Source organism: Hemiscyllium ocellatum, chromosome 6, assembly GCF_020745735.1.
Source record: "Hemiscyllium ocellatum isolate sHemOce1 chromosome 6, sHemOce1.pat.X.cur, whole genome shotgun sequence".
Classification (NCBI taxonomy): domain Eukaryota; kingdom Metazoa; phylum Chordata; class Chondrichthyes; order Orectolobiformes; family Hemiscylliidae; genus Hemiscyllium; species Hemiscyllium ocellatum.
Genome location: NC_083406.1, coordinates 57,822,366 through 57,846,524, shown reverse-complemented (window position 1 = coordinate 57,846,524; position 24,159 = coordinate 57,822,366). Strand labels below are relative to the sequence as shown.

The 24,159-nt window shown below is 37.9% G+C and overlaps 1 protein-coding gene across 2 annotated transcripts in view; it reads right to left on the bottom strand.

Annotated features, from left to right (window-relative positions):
- grm5b (glutamate receptor, metabotropic 5b) overlaps window positions 1-23,861 on the bottom strand; it is a 551,580-nt gene extending 527,719 nt beyond the window's left edge. For both annotated transcript variants that reach the window (XM_060826597.1, XM_060826598.1), the window contains exon 1: window positions 23,183-23,861. In XM_060826597.1, the coding sequence (XP_060682580.1) occupies window positions 23,183-23,861 (679 nt within the window). The remainder of the gene's footprint in view (window positions 1-23,182) is intronic.
- Between the last annotated feature and the right edge of the window lie 298 nt (window positions 23,862-24,159).

Here is a 24,159-nt window from a genome sequence, read left to right as displayed (position 1 = left end):
GGACAAACAAGGTAGTGACAGAAATAACATCACTTGCCTAAAAACATACTTCAAAAGAAAACCATTTCCAATTTGTTTTAATCAAAAAGATAATTTAATGTGTATTCATATTTGATAGGATTGGCACCTTTTAAATTTAGAAATATGATTACTATAGTAATTTTTGAAAGATTTTAAAAATTAATCGTTTGTTATTCTAGTAGAACTAAATCTCAATTGCATTTTATTAAACTCACTGTTACTTAGAGATGGTAATCAGCATTGCCTATCATAAAGCTGCTGGGAGGCTCTGCACACTCCAACACTGATACATTGATATCTATTCTGAAAGCAGGAGCAAATTACTGCAGATGCTGGAATCTATACTGAAAACAAAAAATGCTGGAGATCACAGCAGGTCAGGCAGCATTCTTGGAGAGAAAGCAAGCTAACGTTTCAAGTCTATCTCTGATGAAGAGTCATTTACACTCAAAACAGTAGCTTGCTTTCTCTCTATGGATGCTTTGTGATCCATTCTGAAAGCCACTGTTATGCACAACAACACAACAAAGGGGAACATCGGCAAGTATCCCTATTGTAAAGGTTTGGTTAATGATTCCAATGCACTAACCCTTGATTGTGCCAAGAGCACATATCAGTGAATTGTACACTGACAACCTAATACTTCTCTTCCTTTCAATTAAAGTTTTACAGCATGCAATCATGGATTAAGTTTCAACATTTACTAAGGGGTAGAACATTGGTATTTGTATCCTAACCTTGGCCATCGGTGACATGGCATGCACCAAATCAATGGAATCAGGTTCTGAAGAACAACCAAATTGCACAGAACAGTGGATGCCATCAAGTAAAGGACATTAAAGACTTAGTGTATTAGACATATGGTAAAACTTCCGTGGAGACACTTCACCCTATTATGTTACTTTATTGTATTAAGGTTTCATACTATCTTGATGGCCATACTGTCTGGGTTTACAGTTTCCATGTTCACATTATTCCATTGAATCTAAAACTAGCTAAACATCAAAAGACATTTGCCAGGTTCCATAAAATAGATTTCACTTTGCTATTTAAAGAATGTGTGTTTATCATCAGATCATAGCTGTTAATTTTCCATGAAACATTGATTTAAATGAGACTTGATGTTACAAAATGAATTATTTTAGGATGGGAATGTAATATTTTATTCATAACTGAATAAATTTTAAGGAGCTCACTAACTAAGGTAAAGAAAGATACTGTGAAGAAATAGAATATCTGTGATCTTGTTAGCAGAGAAAAAAGTGGTCAAGATCCAGTGATTAACTTGATTGGAGGCACTTTTTAACCACCCTCTCCAATATACTCTACCTTTTATGTTAGCCCAGATCTTAACCCCAAAGAAAAAGCATAAGTGGGGCTGGCAGAGTTAGTATCAATCTCAACTTGACTCACTGCAAAGTCTGGGTCATCTGAACTCCCAGGTCTCACATAGATACAGTGTGTACTTCCAAAGCTGACAATTGTTGTCAAGGCAACAGAGGGAATTTGGATCAGTACAGCAAGAGAGTACAATTGGGGTTTAGTAGTTTCCAAACTTTGAGCTGACTGTGGATCTGCTCGTACATGGCAACAAGTTCCTTGCCATGGTGAGCATCAGGCACCAACCTCACTGCTTCCAATGTGTCATCCACATGAAAATGATTTTCACAGATTTTTGAAAATAAATAATTCCTTCACCTTCTTAGTTCTGTTAGTTGTAATGCTGAATAATATTTGAACCCCTCATCAACAAACCCCACAGGTGGAAAGGAATATGATTACTGCTTGTAAACATTATGCATTTGGTGCATTTTCCCACGATTGTTATTTGCACCTTTTCCAGGAATATATTTTTCACGCTAAATGTATTTGTCACTGATGTCACATCACACTAATGTTATTCAATGAAATGCTGGTTTTTTATCCTTGAAGCAAGGAAAACCTGTGCAATTCAGAAGAGATCAAATCCACTGCCTTGCAACTTTTCAATTACTGCCATTGTACTGTAGCAGATCCTGGTTATGAGACTTTATTAGCCCTACAGCCACTATGATCACAATGGATTCATCCCTCACAGGACCTTCACATAAGAATAAAGACTGATCGTTTATGTCTCCAGAATGGGAACTGCACAATCGTGCAACTGCAAAGAAGGCACCAGAATAATTTAAATAGTTGGATTTTCAAGGTTAATGGTGATACTTGATGGCAGTTTACCAAACCTTGGGTGTTAATTTCACACATCTCAAGGTCATTCAAAGGAATCTTGCGGCTTTTGAAGAAGAGGTCCAGTATGCCTGCGGCAACTGTCAGTGAGAATTCTTTACAATGACAAACATTGCAAGTTTGCAAATAAAAGGAAATATTCTATCCATTAAGCAGTAGCAAGACGTCCAGGCGCGTTATCCACCAACTGTATAATGAGGTAACAGAATCAGCCAGTGTCAGAAACATCAACAAGGAAATGGTTGCAATATCAAAAACACTTAATCATAAGAATTGTTATGGTAAACCTTCTATTTCATCTTTCTCTCTCTAATCTTTGCTTAGCATCGAAATACCCTGTGCTCTAGCTCTCAGATTTTCTGGTTCTGAACACAGGTCATTCTGTTATAATGTGCATTTCATTAATACAAATTCACTTTAACACGATTGACGAATTGAGGACACTATTTCTGAAGTACAAACGTTTAAACCGTGTATTGATTATAATGTGATTCCGACCCCATTAGTTTAAATGGTGCTACTATTACGCAATGCTAGTCAGGGGAATGGGTCTGGGTCGTTTACTCTTCAGAAGGTCAGTATGGACTGGTTGGGCCAAAGGGTCTGTTTCCATAATGGAGGGAACCTAATCTTACTGCACGGGCAATCACAGCACACTTCATTCCTCTTCTTTAGGCTCTGTACTTGCTACAATCCTCACTGTTACATTCCTCTCTTTCTCACATCTCAGTACAACTAATTTCTCTCCAAATACCTTATTGCACATCATCAAAACTTTCCCTCTGCTTGCAAACTAAACTTATGCACAAAAAAAGGAGCAGACAACCACAAGTGGAGAGCCACAACTTAACATGTGCTTAACCCATTTGAACAGTGAGTGGCAAGGACTTGTGTGCATAAGACAAATCAGGGGACTGATACCTGGTACTGTTGGTGGAGAAGTCCTTTAGGGATTTTAAACCAGGTCTTCTTCTTTCCCTTCTCACTTGTCTTACCCATTACGATGATGCATGAAAACTTGTTGCAGCTTTCAGAATACAGAATTATGAGTCCATATGATAAGTCGTTAGTAAATCCAACGGTCAAGTCAGAAGCAACATTTAGTACAGCCGCAACATGACCTCCCAACTCTTGTACTCAGTACTCTGACCAATAAAGGAAAGCATACCAACCACCTCCTTCCCAATCCTATCTACCTGCAATTCCACTTTCAAGGAGCTATGAACCTGCACTCCAAAGTCTCTTTGTTCAGCAACACTCCCTGGGACCTTACCATTAAGTGTATAAGTCCTGCTAAGATTTGTTTTCCCAAAATGCAGCACCTCGCATTTATCTGAATTAAACTCTATCTGCCACTTCTCAGCCCATTGGCCCATCTGGTCAAGATCCTGTTGTAATCTGAGGTAACCCTCTTCACTGTCCACTACACTTCCAATCTTGCATGCCATCTGCAAACTAATTGTACCTCTTATGCTCATATCCAAATCATTTATGTAGATCTAAATGAAGCCTGGACATGGGCAAGTTTTCTAAATATAGAAAAATACCTTTATTATGTTTACTAACCTGTTCTGCTTCAGAGAGTGTTTTCCAGCTGTGCTTTCAGGAACTTTATTTAAAAATTCTATCAATAGCTTTGCTTCTTCAAGAGAAAGAGGGGTACAATATTCCTTGTGCTTCAGAATAGGTACATTGCTGCAGTCTTGCTTTTATTAATAACTTAAATCTTTCAGTTGTTAATTAAGGCATTTTGAAATTTATTTTATCATAAGAGATTCCAACCTAAAAAGGAATTAGCTTTGTATTCATGGTGGTCAAAGCCCTATACAGATCTATATAGTTGGGCTGTACTTACAGAAACAGATATTTCTGATTTTCTGAATTCTCTGAATCCAAAGTTATCGTCATGTTGGTCTTCAATTTGTTTCTTCAAATAACCAAGACCTTGGAATCACTTTACAGATAATAGGTCACTACTAAACCATGGCATAAGTTTGCTTCTAGCAGGTGTTTTACCCTATGCAGTAATACCTATATTATCTCCCACAACACAACAAAACAGATGGTGGTACAGTCTGGAGCGAGTTATTTGGGAATTCTTAATATTAACTCTGAAGCCTCCATGCATAAGGTAGAGCATGGGCAGGAAAATCTGCACATCATCCTTCTTCAGCTGATGAATCAATACTACCCCATATTAAACATCATTTAGAGGAAGCAATAAGAGTCGCAAGGGTGCAGAATGTACTCTGGGTGGGGGCTTTCAATGTTCACCACCAAAAGTGGTTTGGAAGCAACATACTGATTGAGGGTGAGTCCTAAAGGACATAACTGCTAGATTGGATCTGTGGCAGGTGGTGAAGGAACCAACTAGAGAGATAAACATACTTGACTTTATTCACACCAATGTGCTGGCTGCAAAAGCATCTGTTTATCACAATATCGGTAAGAGTGATCACCGCAATCCTTGTAGAAACCAAATCCCACCTTCACCTTTGATATTATGCATTACATTGTGTTGTGTGGCACTATCACCATGTTAAATGGGACAGACTTCAAATAGATCTCGCATTCAAGATTGGGTATCCATGAGGCACTGTGGGCCATCAACAGCAGCAGAATCACAGAGTTCGAGTTATTTAGCACAGAAACAGATCCTTCAGTCCAACTTGTCTATGTTGACATATTTCTAAAACTAAACTAAACTATGCATTTGGCCCATACCCCTCCAAACCTTTCCAAATTATTTACTGGTCCAAATCTCTTTTATTTTTTTCAACTGTATCTGGATCTAACATTTCCCCTGGCAGTTCATTCCACATACAAATCACCCTGTGTGAAAAAGATACTCCACAGGTCCTTTTTAAATCTTTCTCCTCTCACCTTAAAAATATGCCCCAGTTTTGAACTCACCCACCCTAGGGAAAGGAAATCTGCTATTAACCTTATCTGTGCTCTTCATGATTTTATAAACCTCAATAAGGTCACTCCTTGACCTCCTACACTCTAGTGGAAAAAGTTCCAGGTTATCCAGCCTCTCCTTATAATTTAAAACCTCCAGTCCTGACAACATTCTTATAAATCTCTTCGGAGCCCTCTCCAATTTATAATATCCTTCTTATAGCAGGGTGACCAGAACTGTACACAGTATCCCATACGTGGTTTCACCAATGTCCTGTACAACCATTCCCCCCACTCTATGATTATCGTCAAGCCAAGGGATCAACCCTGGTTCAACTGAGTGTGTGCAGGAGTGGAGGTCAGGTGCAGCACAACACATGCCTAAAAATGTGGTATCAACCTGGTGAAGCTACCAAACAGGACAACTTGCATGCCAAACAGCATAAGCAACAAGTGATGGACAGAGCTATGTGATCCCAAACAAATAGATCAGTTCGACAGTTATGTTGCATCCAGTTGTGAATGGTTATGAACAACTCATTGGAGAAGGAAGCTCCATAAATATTCCCATCTTCAATAATGGGGGATCTCAGCATATCAGTGCTAAAGATAAGACTGAAGCAACTACCTTCAGTCAGAAATTCAAATAGTTGATCCATCTCAGCCTCCCATCTTAACAGTTGCTAATCATCTGCCAATTTAATTCACACCATGTGATACCAAGAAATAGTTGAAGGCACTGGATGCCACAAAGATGATGAGTCCTGATATCATTGTGACAATATTATTGAAGACTTGTTCTCGAGAACTTGTTGCAACCCAATGCAGCTACAAAATTGACAACTACCCAATGAAAATCACCCAGGTGTGTTCTGTACACATAAAGCAGGACCAATCCAATGCAGCTAATTAATACCCAGGGTTACTCTTGATCAGAATAAAATAATGGAAGGTATCATCAACAGTCTTATGAATGCCCACTGAAGCCTAGTTTGAGTTCCACCAGGGCCACTCAGCTCCTAATCTCACTGCAGGCTTAGTTCAAATATGGACAAAAGAGCTGAATTCCAGAGGTGAGGTGAGAGTGACAACCCTTGACATCGAGACTGCATTTGTCTGAGTGAGGTATCAAAGAGAGCAAACAAAACTGGAGTCAATGGAAATCAGGCAAAAACAATCCATTGGTGATGTCATGCTTGGCACATAGGAAGATGGCTATGGTGGTTGGAGGTCAATCATTTCAGCTCCAAGACATCTCTGCAGGAGTTCAGTAAGCAGAGTATCCTTGACACAACCATCTTCAGCTGCTTGGTCAATGACCTTCCTTCATTATAAGGTCAGAAGTGGGGTGTTTGCTGATGAATGTCCATTGTCTACAATGCACACATCAGGAGTCTGATGGACTATTCCCCTTTCGCCTGGCTGAATGCAGATGCAAGAAGAAAGTAGGCATCATCCAGGACAAAGCAGCCCACATGATTGGCACCACATTCATAATCTGACTGCCGCGCCCCCCTCCCCACCCCACCCTCCATCTACCACCCACACTCAGTAGCAGCAGTTTGCATTATCTACAAGTTGCACAGCAGAAATTCACTAAACATCCATACACAGCATCTCCAAATGCACAACCACTTCCATCCAGCACAATAATGATAGCAAACATGTGGGAATACCACCAGCTGCAAGAAAACCTTCAAGACACTCAACATTCTTAACTTGAAATATGTTCCTTCCTTGTCCTAGGGTCAAAATCCTGGTCTGCCTCCCAAAAGGCATTGTGGGTCTACCTACAGCACATGAACTACAGCAATTCAGGAAGGAGTTTGCTACCACCTTCTCAAGGGTAACTAAGGTCATATAATATACACTGGCCCAGCCAATGATGCCCAACTTCCCCATCTAATCGAGAAAAAGTAAGAAACTGGGCATGGATATCATGGTATCATGGTGTAAACATTTATGAAGCTGGCTATTATGCACAAATGTCACAATCATGGGCTTATAAGTGTTAACATTAAGCTATTAAGTTATAACTGCACAGCATGCTTCCAATAACATGTCACGTCTCAAGTAGTTTCAAGTATAATGGAATATAAAAACGTTCTAATGTTGGGTCACATGTTGTATTAAAGTGATAATTCACAAGCATGTCTCTTAAAGGCATATGACATGTTTACCATGAGCCAGAAACACAACAGTCACTGTTTTATGTATAAGATCCTGCAGTCAATATTTGTCCACTAGTCCTGTCAAAACCAATCTGATAATGACCAGATAATTTGTTTTTGTGATGTTGACTGAGGGTTAGACCAGTGCTTCCCTAATTGTTTCTCACTGTGCTCTTATTTCAAGGATTGAAAATTGTCACAAGGAAACTGTCAGAGTGGAATAATGAGGGATCTTCTACCCCTCCCAGGAGAGCAGGGATAGGAGAGAAAACATCTATAAGAGCAAGAGTTTGGGGAGGAGCTGTGTAAGAGTTATTACTACCTCAGGGAAAGCAAATTTTCGTTTATAACCTGAGTTGGAGTCCCACTCCTCACTTTGGTAAACCTTGGGTTGGACACTAGCTGGGACATCAGGATAACTCCCCTGCTACTCTTTAAAATAGGGCCCCATAGGACCTGCTACATCCAGCCAAGCAGACAAATTGATAAAGGTGAGCGGGAAGATTTCTTTGTGAAACATTAATATCAGAATGAACCAGTTAGGTTACATAATTTGCAGCTGGAGTAAATCCTAGCTTTATGTCAAGGCAATAGTCCCATCCATTGTGTTACATTTCATGGTCAGTAGATCTTTAGAAGCATGCTCATGATATCATCACTATGTCGTAGCATGTGACCTGAGGGTGGAAAGGTCTCATACTCCATCTTTCCCTGGATTATTTGAAGTATATCAATAATGCTGTTCTGTTGTAATCCTATGGCTTTATTTTTGCCCAGCAACTTATGCACCTGTAAATGTAATGTTTATGCATAATAGTCTTAATAAACATCTGCTGGATTCTTCAATGCTATTATGTCCACATTCACCCTTGTGTTGCTGGAGCTAACATAATCATTGCCTTGCACATTCCCCCCGTCTCTGCGGGGGTTTCCTCCGGGTGCTCCGGTATTCTCCCACAGCCCAAAGATGTGCAGGTTAGGTGAATTGGTCATGCTAAATTGCCCATAGTGTTAGGTACATTAGTTAGGGGAATAGGTCTGGGTGGGTTACTCTTTGGAGGGTCAGTGTGGACTTGTTGAACTGAAAGGCCTGTTTCCACACTGTAGGGAATCTAATCTAATCTAATCTAATCTAAACTCATAATTCATTCTGCTACAGGCTGTCCCAAAAATACCACTTGGAGTACAGGCCACTTCCAGGATTGCATGACTGAAGACCAGAGTTAAAGGTAACTGGTGTGGTCTCGCTGGAACAGTAAAGGAGACAGTTACAAGAAACAGGTGGTGGGCTATAACTTGAAGTCTGGGAAGAGGGTTCACGTTGGTGCAGCCTTCTCTGAATGGATTCAACTCTCGAGCCTACAGCCAAACTGCCAGGATATAGCTAGGGCAGATAAAGTGGAGCTGGATAAAGCACAGCAGGTCAAGCAGCATCAGAGAAGGAGAGTTGGCATTTCACATCAGAACCTTTTATCAGGACTGATGAAAGGTTCCGACTTGAAATGTCGACTTCTGTTCGCCTTTAATGCTGCTGGACCTGCTGTGCTTTTTCCAGCTCAATTCTTTTTCCACTCTGACCCTCCAGCATCTGCAGTTCTCACTAACTCCAGGCTACAGTTAGAGAGTATCTAGCTGCCTCAGCACTCCATTGTGTAGTCCAGTGTGGGATTCTTTATGTTACTGAAAGTATACTGCTTGAATCCTTGTTTGTTTTTGTTTGAGAACTCTTTATTTATAGCCAGACCTTTACATAAATTATGTCTTCATTAAGGCCAGATGCTGTTTCAGATCTCTCTACTGCTATTACTTCCAGCATTTTCTCCAATAAAATAATTAATTTGACGTATTTTCTAAATGTTTTAATTTTGATTCAATATACAAGTTCTAAAATGAAAATGTTAACAGTTAGTGAGCTACCTGAACATAATTTATTTAGCCTTCTATATGGATCGTGTTTTGGTCTTACAAAAAGCTGCTTCAAGTAAGCAGCGGGTCAGGCAGCATCTGGGGAAAGAAACAATGTTAATAGGCAAAATCACCCTGCTCTGGAAGCAAGAGGAAGATTAATGAGAAGGCACGATGATGAACTACAACCCCACCATCTTACTGCCTCACCTAAATGAAGTTTTGGGCAGGAGGCCTAAGGTCAGCCTTTCCGCCCTGCTGTACATGGAGGCTCAAGTGCTCAACTGATGAAATAATATTCATCATAATGATCACCAGACCTCTAGTGTCCACAATATAACATTTCTGAGATGACCACGGTGAGCGTTTTGTGGGAAGACTTAAATGTAACGGTCCCCAGGGATGCATAGCTTGTCCGGCATTGATTGGCTGAATCATCACTTGTCACTATTGTGGGTACATACATCTTAATGTATAATGTGAAAGGGTGTTTAAATCTCTACAAGTATCCAGTTTTGCATTTAGATTTTGCTGAGACTTCATCTATGGCCATATAATCTGAACAATGGCTAAAGTTTCAACTGGAAATAAATGTTCCCATATATTATTGGATATTCACTCTGCCCAATGTCAGCTCACTTTGAATATCAATTATCAAGTCATCCTCATCATTTGACTGTAAAGCTTGACTAGATATTTTGTGTATCTTGGCTTGATGTTGTTTGGTCCACACATTTGGTTGCTGAGAATCCTATACCTGTCTGATCTTTGTGGCTTCGCACAGCATTGAGCCATTTGATGTGGACTTTGCATCTGCACTGGAACTCTTAAAGGCTGCAAGCACCATAAGCCTTGCATACAGCATTGAATGCTGAACAATTTCTGAGTCATAGATGAAGTCGCATCATCAACAGTACTTGATAGGATTGTATGTATAATTTATTGTGCCAATGGTTGACAAATTATTCACAGCCCATACCCACCAACCAGTAGTATGCCTTCAATTTGTGTCAGGTTTAGAGTAGTTTGGATTGGTCCAAGGTGTGCTTTTAGAATTCTTCTACTGAGGTTGATGCTATAATAAATTTGTTCTGTCAGTGTGCTCTCTCACCAGAAAGTCTCAGTCCTGCATCTTGTCTCTGTACCTATTTATAAAGTGATTTATGGTCTCCATCAGTTCTTTTCTGAAAGGCATGAATTCCAGACACTGTATTCAATAGTTGCGGACCACTCATAATTGTTTGTAATACAGTGCAGATTTTTTGAAAATTTCATTGTATAAAACTGACGTGTTCAGACTGTAGAGAACTTCATTACTTGTTAAGCTTTGTGTCTTGTTTATCTGGTTCAGAGTATCAAATTCCAGAAATAGAGCTCTATGTACTGTCAAAAAATAAACTGTTAGATAATAAGAGCATTACATTCCAAATGAATTTTATAAATTTTGTGGTCATCCTTAGTTGCAGGGAAATATGTAACACCTACCCATTTGCTTCCTCTGTCCTCAGTGTCCAAAGGCCCAAACAAACCTTTAAGGTGAAGCAGTGCTTTACCTGCACTTCACTCAATCTAGGCTACTGCATTTGCTGTGCACAATAGAGTCTCCTCGACATTGGGGAATTGAAGCGTAAACTGCATGACCACTCGCAGAATACCTACATTCTGTCTGCAGAAAAGATCTTGAGCTTCCAGTTGCATGCGACTTCAACACATCACTGTATTTCCTGGACAACATCTCTATCTCAGGCTTGCTGCAGTGCTCCAATGCAGCATAGCACATGCTGGAAGAACAGCACTTCCCTTTCTGCTTGGGAACTCTACAGCCTTCTGGACTCAATATTGATTCAACCATTCTAGGGCTTGAGGTACCTTCTCCCATGTCCTTACCACAATCTCTACTTACCAGACTTTGTTATCACATGGTCTGCTATTACACACGAATAGTCCCCATTAGCAACTATTCACACTCCAATGGTAACCATTTCCACTCCTTTGGCTATCCAACTGTCCTTCTCTCTGTCTTTGGGCTCTATTCCTGTCTATGGTTTACTCCTTACCATCTCCCCTACCCTATCTTCTGCATAAAAATGAAACTTTTCCTACCTACCATCAGTTCTAAGGAAGGGTCACCAGACATAAAACATTAACTCTGACTTCTCTTCACAGATGCTGCCAGATCTGTTGAGCTTTTCCAGAAACTTCTGTTTGTGTTTAGAAGCTGTTACTGGGTGGATTCCACTTCCCAGCTCAGCCTGCAGTTTTTAACTTTCCCAGACCTGCGAGAAAGAACAAGTGACTGTAAAGCAGTCTCTCCTCTCTTTGAGTTCTGCTCAAAGTTAGACTTTTCAGAATTAGTTATCTAGTTTCTGTTCCTGCTTAAACATTACAATAGGTACACTTATACTGATTAATCTGTCTCAATTGTGAATAATTTTACTGAAATCTGCCTGCAAGTTACAAGTGTCCCAGGATAAGCTTTCAGAAAATAAGATTCCCATTGAGCTACAGAATCATTTACAGATGATGAGGTTGAACAGTTATTTTGCTTTCTCATCAACCCTTTTCTTCAAATGGATGTGAAGGCTTGATGCTTCTCTACCTCAGTCAAATCTTCAAAAACTGCTGCCACCATGTTATACTCTTTTCTTCAACTTAAACATATCAATAATATGACATGGATGGCTAAAATAAGTATGTATATTCCTTTTCGAGAATTGCTAACTCAGAAGCAAGGTATTTACATGTGACCCCAACTTCTGTTGCATACAGACTACAAATTAAGTCCAGAGAGGAAAGAATCTTCTCCCTGGAGCCCAGTTGAGGACTGCAATTTGAATAAAAACTTAGCCAATGACAAAACATAACTGTTGTTGATTGCTGCTAAATTTTATAAAAAGGGGTAGGAAATCTGCTGTCCTTACTTGTATGACCTACATATGACTGACACCTACATCAATGTGACTGTTAACTGCCTTCTGGGGAATTACAGATGGGTAATAAATGCTGGCTTGGCCAGTGATGCCCACATTCCGTGAAAATAAAACCTGAGGGGTATGTTTGCGACCTCTTATAGGGCTCCTTCCACTTGGCTGTTGAGGCCCAACAGAGGCAAGGGCACGTGCTTTTAATTTACCCTTTTTTCCTCTCCCACTTTCCACACATCAGGCCACCCTGACTGGTGCCAATAAGCCAGCTTTGTTGATATCTTTCTCAAATGATGATCAAGACCATCTAGCCTACTGTAATACCACTAGTTGTAATGGGTCCTGGCAGCAGCAATCAGAAGTAGGAAATTCCCTTTGAAAATGCCAAGGATCCTGTAGCAAACACAAGTGCTTATTTGGTATTAAACTGGCCTTGTCACGCCCTGAATGGCCACAGATGTCCCCAGTCAGCAGCCCAGTGCCACAACAATTAAATTCACCCATATCACTATGATCAGATTGGCTCTATTCTTTTCTGGTGGCGTTCATATTAATTCCCTGCAATGTTTGTTTTAAACATTTTAGAATATAGTCACTGTAAATCAAATTGGGGTAATAAAATGGATGAGATATTTTCTCCATTTTTAGAAAATGTCAGCCATTTAAGTTATGTAGAATAAAGGATTTCGACATGTTCGGTTTCCGAAAGAGGAGATCAAAATGATGTAATTGCAATTTTCAAAATTACAAAGGCGGTCTTTATAAGATTCTATATGGTTTTCATTGGAACTGAGAATTTGGACATAAGAAGGAAATTCCCAAATAGTGTTAAACAGTAAACAGAGGCCTTTTTTTTGGTCTGAGGGTGCTAGATCTTTGTTTGAAAAAAAGAAAGATTTAGTGTAAAATGCTAATAAGGGGAAAAGAATGACTTCTAGTTTCAAATTCATAGAAGGAAAGAGTGTTTGAAAGAGCAGACTAGCTAGACCAACTGTGTCTTCCTGCTGAAATATTACCATAATATTGGTAAGAGTGGAAAAATCTGATCCAATTAAATTGTTCACTATTGTGCTGGGCTAATTTTGAAAGGAGCATGCCAATTAGAAGGATAAGATAACAAAGTGAAGTCACACGGAAGTGTATTAACTAAAAAGTTAACAATGTTGTAGAGTATGTTATGTCAGAAAATTAGTGAAATAGATCAAGTGAATTTGAGAAACAATTTGGTATATCAGGAACAAAGAGGAATTCGGAAACACAAAAAGAAATGGGATTAATCCATGTCAATGAAATGTGATCTTTGTTGTTACATATTTGCCAGCAAAAAATTAAATTAGCAATATTACACTGGAAATTATTGGAGGTCTTGGCCAAGTTTTAGTTTGCTGCTAAATCTATTCAAAGACCCATTTAATTTAAAATACATTTTTAATTTTACATAATCTCCACATTTACATTCGAATATAACACAAACGATACCTAACCTGGTATGGTTAAACTGGTAACATGGTACATGTTTTGCAACACATTCCATTATGATCTACATAATTAAACAATTCTAAAACATCACTCATCATCTGTATTTAACTTGATGCACCTCCATCTGATGTGAATGTCATTCTGCAAATAGTGTGAAACACTGAGAATATAATACTGCATTTTGACTCTGAAAATAAACCCTCACATTAGAGCCTAAATAAAACTTTAATTATAGCTTCTCTTACTAATGCCCTCCCTCAGTGGAAGAACTCAAACAAAATTGCTAGGGAAGTGCAACACAGTTGACAAAGCAACATCCTGAAAATATTACATTTTCATGAATCAATTAGTCAGTAGAGCTCTATAGTTGGTAATCAGTACAAGAATGGTCTTCAGAAGTATTATTATTATTAAGCGTCCGACAGGCAGACAAAAGACTGCGTATCACCATTCTCTTGTTTCCTCTTTAATTATGTTGTAAAGAAGCTGTGATGCACCCTGTAATAGTTCAAATATGTTTAAATGGTGAGATTATTTGAATATGGTCTTGCAGTAACAAAACTGTCACATCTAGGTTTCTATTGTCAGTGGCGCAGTGGTTAGCACTGCTGCCCCACAGCGCCTGGGACCTGGGTTCAATTCCACCCTCAGGTGACTGCCAGTGTGGAATTTGCACATTCTCACTGTGTGTGCATATGTTTCTTCCACATGCTCCAGTTTCCTCCCACAGTCCAAAGATGTGCAGATGAGGTGGATTGGCTGTGCACATAGTGTCCTGCAATGTGCATGCTGGGTGGATTAGCTGTAGAAAATGCAGAGATTGGGGATGGGGGAGTTGTTGCAGATCTGGGTGGAATGTTGTTCAGAGGATTGATGTGGACTCAATGGGCCAAATGGCATGTTTCTTCTTAATATCAAAGTTGAACTCAAAAACTGTCCATCTAATTTCAATTTATCAATTCGTTGCTTAGCAAGTTATGAATTGATAATTTATTATTCAGAGCTTATCTTGCTCACAGGCCACAAGCTATGCAACTTGATCATTTGAATTCAGGCTGCAATAGATAAATTGTCATAACAGTATTAAATTGTTCTTTTTTTTAAATTCCAAGACAGTTTTTAAAAACATACAATGCACCCGAAATATATTTCACTCAGGACTGAAAACCCAAATCTTTCCAGATGTGGATTAACTATTAAACCTCATTTTTCATGTAACAATTTAGCATTTGTCTGCTTTTGTGTTTTTCCCCTCTTTATTACGTTCTGCTCTCTCTGACCATGTTCAACATATAATCAGGCAGTAACCTTCTGCAAACTAGCAGTGCTGTTCTTCACTCAAAATCAAACAGCTGAGCTAGATTCTTTCCCACACTTAATGTTTGCATTTATGTTTTGTCATGTTATACCCACAGCAAATGCTGCAAATATGCTTGTTAGTAATTTTATAAGTGGGATTGATTTGATTTGAAATAAGTTTCATAAGCAATGTCCCCTAAAGCCACATAGAGCTTGGCATTTCTAAGTGTACTAGTAACCTTTACAAGGCTGTCACTGAAAGACAGATGAAAATTGTATAGTAAATGGTTTTGTTAATGTATGTTTTTCATTGGAAGCCATAAACTCTACTTCTTTCAGTTACTACAAGACAGCCTTATCAGAAAATTCTACTGGTAATGTACTTTTTTCTCTCCATAAATATAGATTTCCTCAGATGTTAGACTAAGATTTAACCAGAGGAGAGTCAATTCTAGGGAAATGATTATTATTTGAGACAAAGATCAAATTAAGTCAATTCTATTCAGCGACTATCTAAAACTATAAATACGGAAAATCTATATCTTAGACAATTTCTGCTACCAGGTTAATCTTTTTAAGAAATTTCACCCTAAATTAGGTATGTTTCCTAACTACTTCAATAAAAATTTATGCGAATAAAATAATTACTCAACCATTCTCTGTTTCTTATCCTTAGACTGAAGACTGCGTTGATGCTACTTTGATGAAGCAACCTGTCATCCTACTCCTCTTTATCCTACGCACCACTCTAACATGTGGGCAGATACAACAACATCAGCAGGGGTAAACAGGTGGTGCTGATAGTCAAACTTGTAAAATTGTAAAAATGAGTCATAACAAGCTAGAAAGCTTTCAAAAAACAAGCTGGCAAAATGTACTGGAAAGTTTTAGCAACTCAAGTTAGTTTTGAGTACCTAATGTGACAGGAATTCATGAATATTAGCCATAAAGTCAATGAACTGCTCTTGATAATCAAGATCTCCAAGATCATGTTTCTAAGTTTGGCAAACATGACCAATAATTCGAAGGCTGGTTCCTAAAACATATTGTCAGGCATGAGCTTATGACTCACTGGTGACAGTCTACAAGTGGCAGAATTGAAAAGGCAGAAATATTCAACTGTTGGAAAGATATTAAACCACTGAGAATCCATGGTCTTTGGAACGAGGTGAAGAGATAATGAAACAGAAATAACTGATCCAAACAAAGTGAATGATAATGCCATTATATCTGTCCATCGAGGGATTGGAAGCACTGAATACTTTCCTTGAAATTGATAAGGTAGTTGCACAAGTTGAAATCTCTTGGAAGTATAGTTAATCACCTTGAATCTCACATTCTCTTACTTCCTATATCGTCCAGAGCTACATCAGAAATGTCTTACAAAGCACCATTGATGAAGCTCTCTCTCTCTCTCTCTTTATATATATATATATATATATATATATAATAAGATGTGCACACATATTGAATAAATTCTTCTCTCCACCAGATGATTTGCATCTGTTTTTTACAATATTTCCCAGAAGGAAAAAATATTTTATTGATGAGCCCGATTGTCAATAACTTGCTTTAAAGTTCTGAATCAGTCAGCATCAAACGCTCTGTGAATCTCAATCCCAAAATTAACAATAAAAAATATATAAAATGAGCAGTATATGTATGGTCCAGTGTATTTATTAAAAATGTATTTTAAAAGGCATTTACAAAATTATCTCAATGGGTCACATAAATCAAAAATATAGTGCGTAATTTTACATTGACTTAAGTGAAAACTGATGATTCAATACGCACATTTGCTGTAATCAGAAATCAAATGCATTATGGCATTTTTAAACTAAATTTTGTATCACTAGGCTGATCAATAATACTTTTAGAAATAATGTGAGTGATTGCAAATTTTTAAAGTATCTGCCTGCTATTCAGAACAATTAATAGAGGAAAGAAAAACTCAAGATTTCCAAAGTAAAAGAATATTAGAACCAGGGAAGTTTTGACCTGAGATAGCTATTATTATATTCACAGCTGATGCTATAGATAAGTCAGATCCCTGACTGAAATCTGGTTTGATGGATCATGTTTTAATAATTCATTCATAGGTGTGGGAGTTATTGGTGGGCAAGAACTTATAGCCTATTTTTAGTTGCCCATAAGGAGGTTGTGGTGAACTGCCTTCTTGAATCGCTGTGTACAGATACTCACAATTCTGTGAGGAAGGGTGTTCCATTTGTGGTTTTGGATTGTGCTGTCTATGGAGCTTTGGTGAATTTTTGCAGTGCCTCTTTTAGGTAGTATACATCACTGCTACTGAGCATTGGTGGTGGAGCAAGTTGATGTTTGTGGATGTTAGACCACTCAAGTGGGCTGCTTTGTCCTAGATGGTGTCAAACCTCTTGAGTGTTCAGGCAAGTAGGAAATATTCTACCACACTCCTGACTTGCATGTTGTAAGCACTGGACAGGCGTCAGGAGTCAAGAGGTGAATTATTCATTCCAAGATCCATAGCCTCTGACCTGCAGTTTTAATCACAATACTTATGGCTATCCAGTTCACTTTCTTGTAAATGGTAACTCCCAGGAAGTTGCTGGCATGGATGCAGTGATGGTAATGTCATTGAATGTCAAGGAGTGACAGTTGGATTCTCTTCAAGTCATTGAGTCATTGGGATGTATTGCATGAAAACAGACCCTTCAGTCTAACTCATCCATGCTGACCAGATATCCAAATTTAATCTAGTTCCATTTGCCAGCATTTGGCCCATATCGCTCTAAACTCTTCCTATTCATGTACCTGTCCAGATGCCTCTTAAATGCTGTAATTGTACCAACCTCCACCACTTCCTCTGGCAGCTCATTCCATACACACACCACCCTCTTCCCCTCAGGTTGCCCCTTAGGTCCATTTTAAATCCTTCCTTTCTCACCTTAATCCAATGCCTTCTAGTTGTAAACTCCCCAACCCTGGGGAAAAGACCTTGGCTTATCCATGCCCTTCTATAATGTCACCCTTATAGTCTCTGACACGACCAGGTAAAACAGCCGCAGCCTATTCAGTTCTCCTTAGAGTTAAAACCCCCTAACTTTGGCATCATCCTTGTAAATCTTTTATGAACACTTTCAAGTTTCATAACGTCTTTTCTATAGCTTGGAGATCAAAATTGAAAGCAGAATTCCAAAAGTGGCTGCAAACATGTCCGGTGAAGCTGCCAAATGATCTTCCAACTCCTCTACTCAATACACTGACTAATAAAGGCAAGTGTTGTCCTGCCCTTGTGTAAGACAAATGTCTCCTGCCACTTGTCTGGATATTGTCTAGGTTTTGCTGCATTTCCACACAGACTGTTTCAGTATCTGATGACTCACAAATGGTGCTGAATATTAAGCCATCATCCCTGCTTTGAATGTTAAAATGGAGGGTCAGTCAATGATAAGTAATTCAAGATGTTTAGGCAAAGGAATATATCCTGACGAACTCCTGCACAAATGTCCTGGAACTGAGATGACTGACCTCCAACAGCTACAACTATCTTCCTTTGTGAGAAGTATTTTGTACCAGGTTTTGGTCTAAGAAGTGGTTTCATTAAAATGAAAGCACATAATGAAGCAGGTTTGGTTTGAACATTAAAAATAAAGTTTATTAGGCAAAAAAATGAAGATAAAATAGATTGGATTGACTGTTTACACATAATACATCTTTAATAAATTTGAAACATGCTGTAACAAAATATTCCCACTAATTCCATAACACACCCTTGACAGAATCCTAAAGCACTGTTTGTAAAGTGCCCACACCAGAGAAAAAAAATTATATTCTAATATCTTGATAATCATAAGTTAGCTGGAACTTCAACTCCCAGTCTGGGAAATATGATACCCTTATCTTGAAGTTTTCATACACCTGATTATAAATGCTCTCAGCTTCAAATAACCCCTTCAGGGTTTTATCCAAGCACTACATCTATCTTCACCTTAGAATCTCTGCGGAACTGTCACAAACAGAAAACCAAAGCCATTTTATCCCCAGTCCATGAGTTTTCCTTTAAGATTAAAACAACAATTCCAACAGAAATCTTGATGCATTAGTGTTTACTTTACTTGGTCGGTAAACCCTTCCAATGTAAAAACAAAGCTATTCATTTTGAAAGTTACTCTTCAAGCTGTTTTAAAATAAATTACAGTAGCTACAGAAACACTTAAGTTAATTATTATTTCTTATAAAAAAAATCAATGTCACCAATTGAAAAAATTGCATAAGCATTACATATCATATAAAATCACATTATCTGCATGACACTATGCATAAGACTCTGGCAATATTTATGTTGAAAGGGGCATCTACAATTGGAAGAGATATGAAGGGAAAGCAAGTGAAAAATATAAGAAGTCTCACTCTCTATACAAATCTTTGAAACAGGACTCAGGCTAAAAAGGTTAATCCAGTATTTCTGGTTAAGTATCTGACTTAAATTTCAGGGTATAGGTCAAATGATTATGAAATAAAATTTGAGTGAAGAATAAACTGAGAAAAATAATTATATTCATTATACTTTCCATAAGTTTAACATGACTGACTATTTAAGATATAATTAATATTCACATCTATACATTTATAGAGTAATACAGCTAGGAGACAGATCATTCAGTTCAACCAGCCCATACTGACAATTTTCTCAAACTAAACTAGTCCCATCTGCCTGTGTTTGGCCCATATCCCTTCAAACTTTTTCTATTCATGAACTCATTCAATTGTCTTGTAAACATTGTAACTACCTGCATCCACCACTTTCTCTGGCAGCTCATTCCACACACAAATCACTGAGTAAAAATGTTGCCCCTCACATCCTTTATAATCTTTCTCTCTTCTCATCTTAAAAATATGCTCCCACTTTTGAACTCCCCAGCTCTAGGGAAAAGAACCTTTTGTCCCTCATAATTTTATAAACCTCAATAAGGTCACCCCTTAATCTCCTGTGTTACAGTGAAAAACAATCCCAACCATTCCAGTCTATTTCCATGTCTCTAACCTTCCATTCCTAGCAACATCCTAGTGAATATTTTTGGAACCCTCTCCAGTTTAATAGTATCCTTCCCTTTATAAGGAATTATGTACATGAACTTCCAGGTTTCTTTGTTTACAACACTACCCGGGGCCTACCATTAATTGCATAAATTATGCCTTTGTTTGTTTTACAATAACCTCATATTTATCCAAATTAAAATCCAATTTATGTAGTAAAATTCTCTCAATTGAAACAATGGACTTTGCGGCTTCATTATTTTAGTAATTGTTTTTAGATTCTAACAAGTAAACAAAATAAAACATCACTGCTCTCTACTGACATGACAGGGGAAATATATAGATTCCATATATGAAAATTCCAGAAATTCAGAGGCATTATTCTAAAAATGCATTTTTTTCCTACAACTTAAAATGTTTTACATTAAGATTAGTGCATTGTTCACATTCCCTGTCCTCTTTCGCACAATGTGTTAAGTTCTTAATGAACTGTTTAATTAGAATAATTCATAGAAATCAGATGTGGAAATTTTAATGTGATCAGTATACAATTCTGCTCTGTTTTATGTTAACAATCAAAGATTCTGCACATGAAGAGACATTAAGGTTACAAGCGAGTAAACAAGCATACGTTCAGCATGTATGCCTCTAAATTAATATTGCTTTGGTAACATGTAATGTTTAATGTATCAATTAATGACATGTCCCTATCAGTTATTTTGACATGGGTTATAACTTATTTATTTGAAGTTGATTAACATGTTTCATAAATAGTTGATAGAGATCTGTCACAAAACTATTTTAGACATATCAATTCTCTTATCTTCAACTTCTAGGCTCAAATTACCAAAATAGTTATTGAGCTCTCAGATCAGGATCACACCAAGGAAAGAATGCCTTCTGGAAGAGTTATCTCTGCCAACTGAATGATGAACCACCTGTGCACTTCGAAATGTCTTCCAAATGATTAATCTAACATTTGTAAATGCTTTTCAAATACACTCAATAACAAGAATAGTGAACGTCTGTATATGTCACAATGACTCACTTTGCCCAGGGCAGTAAGTATTTAAGTAACCATATCACTTCATAATGGATATCAAAATACTGGATAGTACATACACATAACACATGCATTAAAAGTCTGTTACGTGTCTTTCTGTTAATGTTTGATAGAACAGAATATGAGTATAAAGAAATCACATTTGTCAAGGTTTTTTTTGTTTTGAACTCATTAGGGCAACTCACAAGAATATTTATTAAAAGGGGATAACCAAAATTTATGCTGCAGAGGAAAAAGGTAATTAGTTGGCAAATGGACTGTAATTGGTTGAGATATTACATTGGTTAATAATGATCGACAGTTAACTGCCAAGCTTTTTAAAAATTTTCAACCAGCTAGGTGGACTTTGGTTGCACCATTACCCTGAGAAATGAATTAGGGAAATGGCTGTCACTTATTTTGTTGAGTTGAAATAGACACAGTACATGTCCATGTTCTTGCTATCTGTAAAGAAGAGGATGTGTACTTGCCAATACATGCAATTGCATCACATATGGCAATCATAAATTTGTCAGTTTGGACACCAATATTCTGTGTAAACAGAATGATGCCCGTCATCAGAAAAATACATAAACCTTTACTGTGCTACTCTGTACACCCACATTTTCAATTCTTAAACCACATCAGTTATTCATATTCGTACCTGTTTATAAAATCATTTTTAACTTGTTCTTTGGGTCCGGGTTACTATCAGTTTGAACAAAGTGATGTGCCTAAACTCTTAATTTGGCACTTCTCTTCACAGATGCTATGTGAATTCCTATGAATTGAAATGTATTCAATTTTTGCTGTTTTTGTTTTAGGACCATTGTGCAAAGGACAATTGATTTTGGTCCACTCAGTCTGAAGATGTGGTAAATGTGGCACTTTATTACCATTAAATAGCTTTTGGATTACGTTGTATTGTCGCTATTTAGCTGCTGAATATAATAAAATTCAACTTGCCGTTGTGTCTGATTTATAAATGTCAATCTGTGGAAGTCTATTTTGTGATTTGGTGATACTCCAGTAAATCAAATTTGATTGCAATAAATACAACTTGCTGTAAAGTGCTATAAAGGACAGTGCATCCATTATAAGGTATTTGCAGTTCAATTGTACTTTGCGAAGAGTTCATTTAATGTACAAGGAGTCAAAAAACTCCTTTCTTTCTTCTATATTTATATGATAAAACTCCAACTGGGATATTTTTCTTATCTATCCTTCCTGATCTAAATTGCTCCTTACTTCCCTTTTAAAGACAAAGGCAGTAGTATCCTGTACTATTGGCTTTATGATGTTAGAAATTCTAAATAGTTTAGCCATAGCAATTGTACACTACTTGTAAAATTCCAGTGGCAGAAAATTATAACTGAAGCTAACTAGCTTTATAAAGGCCATAGTCTTAATATTTCCAAGAGAAAGTGAGGTCTGCAGATGCTGGAGATCAAAGTCGAGAGTGTGGTGCTGGAAAAACGCAGCAGGTCAGGCAGCATCCGAGGAGCAGGAGAATCAACGTTTTGGGCATAATTCTTTCACCAGGAATTTATCAGCCCTGATGAAGGGTTTATGCCCGCAACACCAATTCTCCTCCTCCTCGGATGCTGCCTGACCTGCTGTGCTTTTCCAGCACCACACTCTTGACTCTTAATATTTGCAGTTTAATTCATGAGTCATACTGATTCATTGGCAAACTAATGAATTGTAGCATGCCATTCTCAGTATTTCATCAGGGAAGCACAATTCCAGATAAGTTTCTATGATAACTAAAGTACCCAATGATAACTTTAAGAAGTATTCCTTGGATTTCACAAATAATATTACTAACTGAAAAACTTTGGCAAATATTAAATAATATTATATACATATAAGTATTATTTTGTTTTCGAAGGTTCTAAATATCTTAAGCTTAAGAACCAAAACGATAAGGGGCAACATAAGTAAATATATTTTCAATACTATAAATGATTTTGCTTAAAACTAAATCAACAATAAAAAAAATTCAAAACCTGAAAAAAAACAATTTTGCATCTTTGATTATATACTGATGAGTATTAAGCAGGCAGATATTGTAACATTTTGCTAGCATTACCACGGTGGTAATGGATAATTGAAGCCTTTTTAGCCATTGACAGACTCGAAGCAGATTAACAGAAGACTAAACATTTTCTTAAAACAAAAAGAAAACAGTAAAATACCTTCTGTGTGTATAGCGGAGATGTAGGTCCAGTTGTACCTCTTCACAATGTCAACCATGGCACGCGCTTGACGGGCATCAGATGACACCACTCTTACAAAATATTTAAACAATGTTTTATCGCTTAAATCCATGCTCGTGGCAGAGTATGCAATTTGAGGTATGTTGAAAAGTTGCAGTAGGTTCTGCACTTGAATGGCCACAGAGCTGGAACCAGGCCCGATAACGCCAACGATGGGCTTTTTGGCTCTGAACGGTACGGTAGTTCCATCAACACAGCGCACTATTCCCTCCTCTTCCTCATTGGAGATAAGAGAGTCTCTTATAAACTCAATACTTTGTTCTAGAGCCACCGCGGAGTGCCAGCAAGAGTCCCTAATTTCACATCCTAATGTTATGTTTGGTAACAACATTTGGTCCGCGTTGATGCGCTCAAGTGTGTGCAGCATGGCTTCAACTCTCTGAATGCCATATTGCTCCCTTATGGCGCCGCATTTCCTCTCGTGGACCTTGTCCGCGGGTGGCTGGTGGTGAACTGAGAATAAAGCCCCAATGATGATGTCCCCCGGCTGGTGAGCAACCACCCTTCGCTCACCTGACTGGGCTGAGGCGCTGAAGTGAAAGTTCGTGAAAACATCTCCCGCTGTCAGTAAAACCATGAGCCCCAGTAGGGAAATCATCTTATACAAGTGTTCTTGGAGTTCAGGAAAGCATTGCGACGAAAGGTTGAAACTAACTTAAAAGCAGGTGAGAAAATGTTCATCAATAAATATGGATAAGTCAAGAATTTCCAAACTCCATCTTTGCAAACCTAGGTCATTTCTTGAGTGATTCCAGGGATGTCACAATCTCGAAACCTATTAAGAAAAGAAAAAAAATCAGAATTTCACTGAGAATTGACTGCCGTATGTTCTTTTAGAGTACTAACTAGCCATATGAAGAAATAAATTTGGTATCTATCATGCCCAAAGAGATTTT